This window comes from Grus americana, chromosome 4 (assembly GCF_028858705.1).
Source record: "Grus americana isolate bGruAme1 chromosome 4, bGruAme1.mat, whole genome shotgun sequence".
Classification (NCBI taxonomy): Eukaryota; Metazoa; Chordata; class Aves; order Gruiformes; family Gruidae; genus Grus; species Grus americana.
This window is the reverse complement of record NC_072855.1, coordinates 47,946,578-47,958,242: the sequence shown is the minus strand read 5'-3', so window position 1 is coordinate 47,958,242 and position 11,665 is coordinate 47,946,578. Positions and strand designations below refer to the sequence as shown.

Genomic DNA, 11,665 nt, shown 5'->3' with positions numbered 1-11,665 from the left:
CCATCTGTGGGGTGCGAGCATGTGTTTCTAATGAGTTGGGTAGATGGTGTTGCAGACTGGCTCACTTCTTGTTTCTGCTGTTCTACTTTGCACAGCACATTTAGGTAATCACTGGGCCATGTACCCCTTATAGCTCTACATACTTTCCTTTATAACCGATGCAGAAAATCACACTGATAAGAGGCAATTCGTGTTTCTGCTTCAGTATGAGTTATCTCCTAGAACTACTGTATTGCTCTTCACCAATTTTAAAGGGAATTTAGGCAAGCAGGTAGATACAGATGTTTATATGAAGATAGCTGGTCCCATCCTGAGTGCCTGGAGTCACAGTTGTTGTGGGTTTCTTGTGCTTTAGGTATTCTTGTGAAAACCTGAAACTGCCTCTGAGGTGACGAAGTCGTGTGTGGGTTTCTCTAACTTGGCACTTCCATGCTGCACTTTGCTTGTGTTGCTGGAGCTTAAGTACAGGAGAGTCTAAACAAATCTTGATTCAACTTTATACATGCAATTATTTTGTGGTGAAATACCAAAGCATTGGCATATGGACTAAGTATTTGAAAAATGGGGAAAAATTGCTTATACACACGTGTCTGTGTGTTGGTATATATGTACATATTCATATATGTGTATATCTGTGTACATATGTACAATATGTATATCTGAATATACATATTCACACTCCTGTGTGTATGTGTATACGTATATACACAGACGAGATGATAGTTTCTGTGCGTGTAGCTTGCAAACACCACTTTCATTTCTACTTTCCTGTTATAATGATATCTCTAGGGTTAGTCCAAAGTCTACCATAAAAGGATTTTTCTGTTCACTCTCTTGGAGAAGAATAGCTGATGGGCTAATCAAGGCTGAACCTCCAGGTAAGTGATGAATGAATCATCTGATAGCAAACACTGAGCACCAATGAAACAGATTAGGAGACTGCGTGCCTAGAGGTAAGGAGAAAAATATATCTTGCCGGTCACTTCAAAGATGGAGTCAGAGAAGTAGGAGAAGACTTGGCTTTCACACAGTACGCTCTTCCCTTAGACCCAGGCTTCTCTGGATTGGCACATTTAAAAAGAGTGATAGTGTTAGTGCTCTTACGCCAATCAGATCCCCTAGGTGGGAATTCCCCTGCTTACATAGCCAAGGCAGAGAGGTAAAGTAGTAAGGAAACAACGACGTGAGAGGAAGCTGGGTGAAGAGCAATTAGCAAGAGAGATATGAAACATGACATAGGCTAACGAGCATGCAGGCACCAGAGCTGGAGCTGGCTTCCCCGGGAATCACTTCTGCACAGAGGTGAGTTTGCAGGCGGGTGGAGGCTGGAGAGGCAGGGAACAAGAGTGGAGCTGCAGTGCTGAAGAAAGAAGCAAGGAGGGAGCACTGGCAAGAGGATATCTAATCTCTGCCACCGAGTCCTCCTCCTCTGCATGGGGGATTCAGGGTGGTTGGGACTGCTGGGCAGGGGCCGGGTCCTGCAGGAGTGCACAGTGGGGAGGGATTTCTGGCTGCCAGCAGAAGCGGAGCAGGCAGGTGCAATAGCAGGCAGATGGCAGGGCTGCACGGCAGGTAGGCAGCAAAAGGAAGGGTCCCTGGGAGAGCTGGGGCATGCTGATGGGAGCAATGTCCTTCAGGAAAGGGGAGAAAGGAAAGCAGCAAATGAAAGAGACAAGTTGGGTCAGACTCTGCGATTTCTGCTCAGTTTCCTCGTGGGAGGGTGCCTTGTATGTGCTTTGTCCTGTTTGTGTGTTGTCCCCCTTGTGTGTTGATACCGGCTGCCCAGGGAAGGCTGGGTGTGAAGGTGGGCTGTGTTTGTCGTAGGAATTCAGCCAGGAAAGAGCTCATTCATCAGTGGTCTCGGGGCGGTGGGATCAGCTATCCTCTCACCTAACTCTGCCCTGTTGCACATCCTCTGTGTTGGAAACAAGAAGGGGCATGCCTTTATATGTGTGCTTGTGTGTGTATACACATACATGCTAGTATGGCAGTGCTGGTGGGTGTTAGCCAGGGTGTGTGTAACATGCACACAACCAGGTGGAAACTAGCAGCTTTGCCAGGTCTGCTTGTGGATCGATCCCTTCACTAACCAGTGACACCCCCCCGCCCCGCTGCAGACTCTGGAGCACTGCTCAGACTTACCAGCCCTCATCTAGCTTGATAGCGTTCCCCAACCTGGAATCAATTTGCACACTATTGGCACACTTTATTTTAGCAGTTACATTAGCTTTTAGCATTCGTTAGCATTTATAGAACCTTGTTCTGTTGGCAGTCATGGTTTTGTTTAAGAATATGCACATATGTGGAGACCAGTGATGAGGGGTCGGTATTGGGAACGGCACTGTTTAACGTCTTTGTTGGCAACATGGACAGCGAGATTGAGTGCACCCTCAGCAGGTTTGCCGATGACACCAAGCTGTGTAGTCCCGTCGACATGCTGGAGGGAAGGGATGCCATCCAGAGGGACCTTGACAGGCTTGAGAGGTGGGCCCGTGAGAACCGCATGAAGTTCAATAAGGCCAACTGCAAGGTCCTGCACATGGGTCGAGGCAATCCAAAGCACGACTATAGGCTGGGAAGAGAACAGATTGAGAGCAGCCCTGAGGAGAAGGACTTTGGGGTGTTGGTGGATGAGAAGCTCAACGTGACCAGGCAATGTGCATTTGTGGCCCAGAAAGACAACCGTATCCTGGGCCGTATCAAAAGCAGCGTGACCAGCAGGTCAAGGGAGGTGATTCTGCCCGTCTGCTCTGCTCTTGTGAGACCCCACCTGGAGTACTGCGTCCAGCTCTGGGGGCCCCAGTAGAAGAAGGACATGGAGCTGTTGGAGCGAGTCCAGAGGAGGGCCATGGAGATGCTCAGAGGGCTGGAGCACCTCTCCTATGAGGGCAGGCTGAGAGGGTTGGGGTTGTTCAGCCCGGAGAAAAGAAGGCTCCAGGGAGACCTTATTGCAGCCTTCTAGTACCTGAAGCTGGAGAGGGAATGTTTACAAGGGCTTCTAGTGATAGGACAAAGGGTAATGGCCTTCAGCTGAAGGAGGGCAGATTTAGATTAGATATAAGGAAGAAATTTTTTAATGGTGAGGGTGGTGAGGCACTGGAACAGGTTGCCTAGAGATGTTGTGGATGCCCCATCCCTGGAAGTGTTTAAGGCCAGGTTGGATGGGGCTTTGGGCAACCTGGTCTAGTGGAGGGTGTCCCTGCCCATGGCAGGGGGATTGGAACTAGATGATCTTTGAGGTTGCTTCCAATCCAGGTGATTCTATGATTCTACGATATTTCCTCCAATACTTCTAGTGGCCTTGGCAAGGGAAGATAATCCTGTGCATGTCTAATGGCTCGGACCCTTTGTCCATAACCCAGAAACACTTTGAAAGTCTAGTTCATCATGGCACCTTATGGTATAAGGGCATTTGTGCAAGTTTCCATAGTATTAGCTGCATTTCAATTTCCACGTGGCTTTTTTTTCTTTCCCCAGAGCAACAGGGAAAAGTGATTCCTTGGTAGGGCAATGATATCATGGAGTGGGGCTTTATTTCTGAGTAGGTACAGTGAGGCCTGAAACGACCCTGTAAGTTGGGGTCTTAAGCTGAATTATTAGACAGGAATAGGAAGGGGAAGAGAATGGTTGAAAATGAATGAAGGTGGGAATGGGATTTCCCTGAGTGTCTGCTCACATTACAGATGAGGGGAAAAAAAAAAAAAAAAAAAAGATGCTCAGGGAATTGACAATAAAGTGTCCTGTACCACCAAATGGTGTTCAGTCCTGCAGTCCTTGGTTGGTTTCAGGCTGGTAAGGTGGAGAGCCATTAGGCTCAGCTGATATTTCCAGTGTAAATATCAGTACCTGCCCAGTTCCCTTCTGTGCTGCCGATTTTCCATTTGTAAATAAACTACCTATGGATAGATTTTGATCAGCCAGATTGCCTGGTTGCTTCTTTTTCTAACAGTAAGCATTGTGATGGCAACTTTAAAAATCCCACTTAAATTTGTTTCTTGTGAAACGTGTCTTACTCATAGCTTTGCTCCTATGGCCTACAGCACTGTGTTATCCAGCCAGACTTGCAAGACCAAAAAAGCCCCATAAAAGAGCCTCAACTGGACAACAGGTGAATGTGACTACAGATCGCAGTTATTTGGGTGGGATTCACATGCATCAATCTCTAGGTATCTAAACTATTGTGCTCCATTTTAAATTGATGGGGTCATTACTCTTGGAGTCATCACATCTCAATGTGAGTGTCTAAGAGACATGATGTGAATTGTCCCTGAAAGTTGTTATTTCTCTCCATCGACGCTGGAGAACATGGTGGATGACCAGCTCAGCTGTGGGCATCTAAAGTCAGGGGAGAGGAATGTGTCCTTCAAGACCCAAAGCTCTACATCAGAGAGAGACAGAGACTGAAGGAAAATAACACAAGAGGTCAAAATGTTTATAGTCCTTCAGGTGGGAAGCGATGGAAAGATTGAATAAATTATCCACAACTTTTCCTCCTCTCCCCATATGCCCACACAATCTCAGCTAATTCTGCCTCTTTTGCATAATTTTAAGCAACTCTGGCTAAAAATAATGCAACTAGAAGGGTAGGACTTGTCTGCATGAACTTGTCTGTGCGGGTCAGCTATTATAAAACAAATTAGAGTATGAATTCAGAGTACAGTAGATCTTATGCACAGAGTCTCAGTGGGATGACTGGAGGAGAAAGTACTCCTCAGTGAGTCAATCTAACCCAATTAACCTCTTACAGAGCCCACTATGATCTTTGGGAACCTGTTCATTGGCCTCTTTGGGGTTGGTTCACTCTTTTCACCCTCTGTAAGATACCTACTGAGGTAGGGGAGTTTGTGACACGCTGGGCAAAGTTATACTTTTAAAGTGCTGTTTGATCCTTGTCAAGAAAGGATAAACAAAAAAAGGGTTATAATTCAATATGTAACAAGGGTTTTGAAGGGAAAACAGCCCTCTCAGTCTTCAATAATTGTTTCTCCAACTCCTCAGAGGGACAGAACTAAAGTCACCTTGTTGGAAGTAAGGGCAGGCTGGATATTGCAGCAAGCTCTGTAACACAAAAAGCCATGTCAAATCAGTACTGTGAAAGGCACAACTGTGAGAGAAGTGACACAGCATCCACAGCTCTGTGGCTTCTCTTTAATCATTTCAGTCCAGAAGATGAGGAACAGGCTGTGGGGCTGGAAAAAGCTGATTGAATCCAGCCAGCTGATCTGCAGAAAGCTCCAAAAGCTGCTGGCTCTTCCTCATGGCTGAGCCTGACCTCTCTGCCACAGAGACCCAAAGCAGAAAAAGCCACTGGCAGAGGAGAAGGATGTGGCAGTAAAAAGGAAGAGCTAAGAGTCGGTAGTTTACAATGGTCAGTTTTCCCAGCTTAAGTTTTATTAGCAAATATTGGACTGATCGCAAGATGGTAACGATGGCCTACACAGACACCCAGGCAAATATTTATTTCCCTGCTACTAGCACATTTACAATCAGAATAGCCAAAGGCAGATAAAATGAGGAAAGGGGCTGAAACACACACAACCCTCTTCTCCCTATTGTCAGAACTGAGATTAGACATATGCTCGAAATGAGTATTAAATATGAATGTCACCATCTCCTGCAAGACACTAACTCTTCCTGATGTAACTAGGACTTGAAACACATACAGGAGACTTCTGATAGTAAAATATGAATATACAAAATAATAGTCTCAGATCCGGAAGAAAAAGACCTAAGGAGGGGATGTATGGGGACTATTTTCTAACCAGGCGAAGGATCGGATTAGTAATAATGTTGTGATTATTCAGATGTTTAGCTGAATCTGCAAAAGATTTGTGCAGCTATTAATGAATTTCTAAGTCCTCATTCCAAAATTAGAAACCATGGGGAAAAGAAGAGTAAATTCAGTGTACTTAGCATTTAGCAAATGATGCTGCAATGTTTATGTACAATGCGCCTTGTTTTCACTAATTGTTTTATCTCTGAACAGCGTTAAAAGCAAATACATATGCAGTGCATTCAATAGGACAGAACAGTAAGGGTTATGTTTTAGCTATATTCAAAATGTAGCTGCTTCAAAACTAATCATATATGCTGTATATATATCATATTTGCTCTGACTGTATTTCATATTTTAGGCAAAATGACTACACACACCTGGCAAGTGTGGGCCATCTACATGGTCTTAGCTGCAAATGTCTCCGCAGAGCAATCCCTGAAGCAGGCTTGTCCTTCGTGCGATGACAATCAGCTGTGCAACTGCTCTTCCATGGGCTTGGACTTCATTCCCCCGGGGCTCACGGGCAAAATCACAACGTTAAACCTGTCCCACAACAGGATCAAGCACATCCAATCCCAGGATCTGCAGCAGGCTGTGAACCTGAGAGCCCTGCTGCTGCAGTCCAACAAAATCAGCTCAATAGACGAGGACTCGTTTCGCTCCCTTGGGAAACTGGAGCTCTTGGACTTATCAAATAACAGCTTGGCTCACTTGTCCCCTGCGTGGTTTGGGCACCTTTTTTTGCTCCAGCACCTCCACCTTCAAGGGAACTCCTACAGAGACCTGGGGGAAAGCTCCCTCTTTTCTAGCCTGAGGAACCTGAGCTCTCTCCACCTGGGCAACCCGCGGTTCTCCACAGTAAGGCAAGGGAACTTTGAGGGCATTGAGCTTCTCGACCAGTTGTGGATTGATGGTGGCAATCTCAGTCAGTATGAGCCGGGAAGTTTGAAATCGATTAAGAAGATAAATCACATGATCATAAGCCTAAGAAGAATTAATGTATTCTCAGCAATTGTCAGGGACCTTCTGCACTCTGTCATTTGGCTAGAAGTGAGAAAAATAGCATTCAGTGTACCTGCTGAAATGCAACTATTGAGAGTCATGTCATCTTCCTTTGCAAAGAAAATTTCTTTTAAACAAGCCTTATTAACAGATGCTACTGTGCCTGAGATTGTCAGCATTTTAGAAGACATGCCAAAATTAGTGGAGGTGGGGATGATAGACTGTAGACTCTTGGGAACTGGACGATGGGAAATACAAATTCAAGCAAATCAGTCACAGACTCTCAGAGTTCTGACAATAAAGAAACTATCTATAGAACAATTTTATTTGTTTACAGATCTTCAGGCTGTGGAAGGTCTACTATCACTTCTTACCAAAGTCACAGTTCAAAACACCAAGGTATTTTTGGTACCATGTAGCCTTTCGCGACATCTTCTGTCATTAGAGTATCTCGATCTTAGTGCAAATTTGCTTGGAGACCAGAGTTTGGAGCATTCAGCCTGCCAGGGTGGCTGGCCCTCACTACGAACTCTAAATTTAAGTCAGAATTCGCTCAGTGACTTAGAAATGACGGGTAAAAGTTTGTCTCATCTAAGAAAATTAAATCTCTTGGACATTAGCCAGAATAATTTTGGTGAGATTCCAGATGTGTGTGAATGGCCAAAAAACCTGAAATATTTGAATCTCTCCAGCACTCAAATTCCCAAACTAACGACTTGCATTCCCCCAACACTGGAAATTTTGGACGTTAGCGCTAACAACCTGAGGGAGTTTGGACTGCAACTCCCATTTCTGAAGGAGCTGTACCTCACAAAAAACCAGCTGAAGACCTTGCCTGGTGCTGCACCCGTTCCTAACTTAGTGGCCATGTCAGTCAGAAGAAACAAGCTCAACAGTTTCTCCAAGGAAGAGTTTGAGTCCTTCAAGAAAATGGAGCTGCTGGACGCCAGCGACAACAACTTCATCTGCTCCTGTGAATTCCTCTCCTTCATCCACCACCAGGCCGGGATAGCCCAGGTGCTGGTGGGGTGGCCAGACAAGTACATCTGTGACTCTCCCCTGGCAGTGAGAGGGGCGCAGGTTGGAGCCGTGCACCTCTCCCTGATGGAGTGCCACAGGTCCCTGGTGGTGTCGTTGATCTGCGTCCTGGTGTTCCTGGTCATCCTCACCCTCGTGGTCGTCGGATACAAGTACCACGCGGTCTGGTACCTGAGAATGACCTGGGCATGGCTCCAAGCCAAGCGGAAGCCCAAGCGAGCCCCCGCAAAGGACATCTGCTACGACGCTTTTGTCTCCTACAGCGAGAACGACTCCGACTGGGTGGAGAACATAATGGTGCGGGAGCTGGAGCAGGCTTGCCCCCCGTTTCGGCTCTGCCTCCATAAGCGGGACTTTGTGCCCGGGAAGTGGATCGTGGACAACATCATCGACTCCATAGAGAAGAGCCACAAAACACTGTTTGTGCTGTCCGAGCACTTTGTGCAGAGCGAGTGGTGCAAATACGAGCTGGACTTCTCGCACTTCCGCCTCTTTGACGAGAACGACGACGCAGCGATTCTCGTCCTCCTGGAGCCCATCCAGAGCAAAACGATTCCCAAGAGGTTCTGCAAGCTGCGGAAGATCATGAACACAAAGACCTACCTGGAATGGCCTCCTGATGAAGAGCAGCAGGAGATGTTTTGGTTTAATTTGAAAATAGCTCTAAAATCCTAGACAGGGACATTAAAGACTGAGTAGGTGGCAAATGCACTCTGGATTTGTGTCCCTTTCATGTTTGTCCCATCGCCTATTTGTGTATCGAGAACAGAGCACTGAGCTACTGTAAAATCTATTACTTGATGTGAGATTATTTTCTTTTGGTAGCTGTGGTCGTGAATTGTTGTACTGGTTTGGGCTGGAACAGAATTAATTTTGGTCATAGTTGCTCCTATGCTGCTGTGGTTCGGATTTGTGACCAAAACAGTGTTGATAGCACAGGGATGTTTTCGTTATTGCTGAACAGTGCTGGCACAGCATCAAGGCTTTTTCTGTGCCAGTGAGCATGCTGGGGGTGCATGATAGTTTGGGATGCGACACAGCTGGGACAGCTGATCCCAACTGACCAAAGGGATGTCCCGTACCATGTAACGTCATGTTCGGCAATAAGAGTTGTGGGAAAGAAAGAGGAAGGGAGGATGTTTGGAGTGATGGTGTTTGTCTCCCCAGGTACGTGTTATGCATGACAGCCCTGCTTTCACGGAAATGGTTAAACATTCACCTGCTGACGGAATGTAGTGAATGAATTCCTTGTTTTGCTTTGCTTGCGTGCAGCTTTTGCTTTACCTATTAAACTGCTTTTATCTCAACCCACGCATTTTCTCACTTTTACCCTTCTGATTCTCTCCTCTGACCCACTGTGGGAGGAGTGAGTGAGCGGCTGTGCGGTGCTGAGTTGCCTTCTGGGGTTAAACCACAACAAAATTGTCTACACACGTTAATCAGCAGTGTTAGCAAAAGCTAACATTTAAATATTTAATGATGAAAAGTTGTTTAGATATACAGCTAAGTAGTTTATGTATCTTTATCTTTGCAAAAGCTTTAGGAGAGAGCCTGCCTAGCCAAGGGTTTTTCTGCATTCTTTGTATAAACCACTTCTAATCAAATGCAACAAAACTCAGTTTATGCAGCAAGGATTTTTGTCCTGGCTCTCCTAGTTCGTGGATCTAAGGACTGATTCTCAGCAGTATTTCACAATCACTGTAAGTTAAATGTATAGATCTCCTGAGGATCGTGGCTTCAAGGCTTAATGTAAAAATGCACTTTCACACTGCAGTGCTGGCTGTTGTAGCATGTATCTTCTATGGCAGACAACTTCCTTGGTGAAAGACACCTATGGATGATTTCTGTCTGGTTTAATTGTACCATATATGGGAATAGATACTTCAGAGTAGGGTCCAAACACTCCTCTGACTTGCTTAAATGGAGTTTAAGCTATTCTCAGCTAGAATGTGGGAAACACTAATATATAGTGTCTTTGAATCCAACACCATACTCTGATCAGCAGCCTTAGCTGTAGGGTGTTTTCTACCTTTCTGCTCTCTCTGTAAACATAGTCCACAAAACCAGAGGGGGTAGAGAGCATTCAACCTCAGACATTGTGTTTGCTGTCAGCTGGGGCCATGTTTTCTTAAGATTTTTGGGACAAGGTCTTTAATTGCTGAAAAAGTGGAATAAATGGGAGACACTGGCACCAGGCTCTTCCTTCAGAGGTGATTTAAAAACAAAGAGGTATCTTAGGTGATACTTACCTTGTAGCCACAGGAAATTTCTGATGAACCCTAGTAGCTTGAATCTGGTAGGCCAGAGAGACAACTAACTACTGGATCAGTTCAGGGCTTGGGCACAGTGTAGGACATGTCCAGGCACGTACAGAAGCAGACCTTAAAAGCCTTCACACAGAAACGCCTACAGCATTTTGCTGTATCTGTGATGAGATCATGTCCAAGTTTTTATTGTTGGGTTTTGGTCTCAGGCATCTAACATGTACAAAATCTCTGTTCAAACACCTCCATATTTGTAACCGAGTCTGTACATTGGAAGTCGCATGTCACAGCTAGTTATCTGTCGTCTTACTGCTTTTAGGAAGTTCTCCACACAGCCAGCGCGTCAGTGAGAGCAGACGTGTCCTTGTCCTCTGCTAGCCATTGAGAAGGACAAACATTCTTCCGTTATAGCCACAATTAGGCAACTCTGACAGTGTAATGCAAAGGAAAGATTTATTTACATACAATTTTGCATATATGAATATACAAGCATAACACATTATAAGAATTATTAACTTTGCTACTTCATCTAAGCAAACAAAGCAACCTTCTTTATATATACTAAAGATTTGCTCTTTCTTTCATTTACTTAAGTTTTTAATTGCATTTCCTATTTTTAGCATCTAAACCTTACCTTCATCTGTAGGTGGCTTCACACAATCTCTGCTTTATTCTCATATATATATTAAAGAGTAAATTAAGATAATCTGTATTTCTGATTTCTAATAACAGTGTGAAGATTCTTAAAATACTGACCATATTTCATCAGCTACTTCAGCTAGGCTAATTACCTTTTAAGACCAGCTTCTCTGACTCCTAAGCAGAACTGCCTGTTCTTGCATAAACATGCTGTGTTTCAATTCCTCACAGCGTGGCCAGGGTAGTATAGATGTCAGACATTTGGCTGCTAAGCAGATGCATACATTTTGATCTGGGTTTTTTTGGTGGGTTTTTGGGTTTTTTTAAAGCAATAGCAACATATGAAATTGGTGGTTAGGGATCGTAACTTTGTCCTCCTGTGTTTGAGAAGCTGGTTATTGGAAGCTGGGCCTTTTGAGCATGGTGGCAGTAAGAAAAAGAGGACTTAATATAGGACCTCCACATATTGGCCTGACTACCAAGCATACCATAAACATTGCCGTGGTTAGAGCTTTTTGTAAACGGCCATTGGAAGATGTACGAGTCACAATACAGCAGGTCTTGAAAGAAGTGAGGGAAAAAAGCTAATGGTAATCTTGTATTACCTTGTATTAACCAAATGAACAATTTGGGTGCCATTTTTCAGAATTTGCTGTATACAGAGCCCTTATCTGAATTGAAATCCTCCTTAGCTGCTGCACAACTTTCTGTACTCAGAATTTCAACTGGAAGCCACTACCAATATATTTAACAATGAAACAAACTTAAAATATTGGCACTTTCTTTTCCTTTTTTTAAAGGGATATTCATAATAAAAAACAAGTCCTATTTCTTCTAGCACAATCTTCCCATTAAATGCAGCAATTTCTTTTAATTCTTACTTCGAGAAAATAAAAAAAAATGCTTTAATAGCATGCTATACAGTCTCGCTGTGATGCAAAAAGTG

At 44.5% G+C, this 11,665-nt stretch overlaps 1 protein-coding gene across 2 annotated transcripts; it reads left to right on the top strand.

Moving 5' to 3' along the window:
• The first annotated feature begins 830 nt into the window (after positions 1 to 830).
• On the top strand, positions 831 to 9,378 carry TLR2 (toll like receptor 2). 2 transcript variants are annotated; one of them, XM_054824168.1, is made up of 2 exons: positions 831 to 878; positions 6,135 to 9,378. In XM_054824168.1, the coding sequence occupies exon 2, from the start codon at positions 6,140 to 6,142 to the stop codon at positions 8,489 to 8,491; it is 2,352 nt and encodes a 783-aa protein (XP_054680143.1). In that variant the 5' UTR covers positions 831 to 878; positions 6,135 to 6,139; the 3' UTR covers positions 8,492 to 9,378. The 2 variants fall into 2 exon arrangements, with proteins under 2 accessions (XP_054680143.1, XP_054680142.1); XM_054824167.1 differs by lacking the exon at positions 831 to 878 and adding an exon at positions 1,014 to 1,302.
• Positions 9,379 to 11,665: the final 2,287 nt, after the last annotated feature.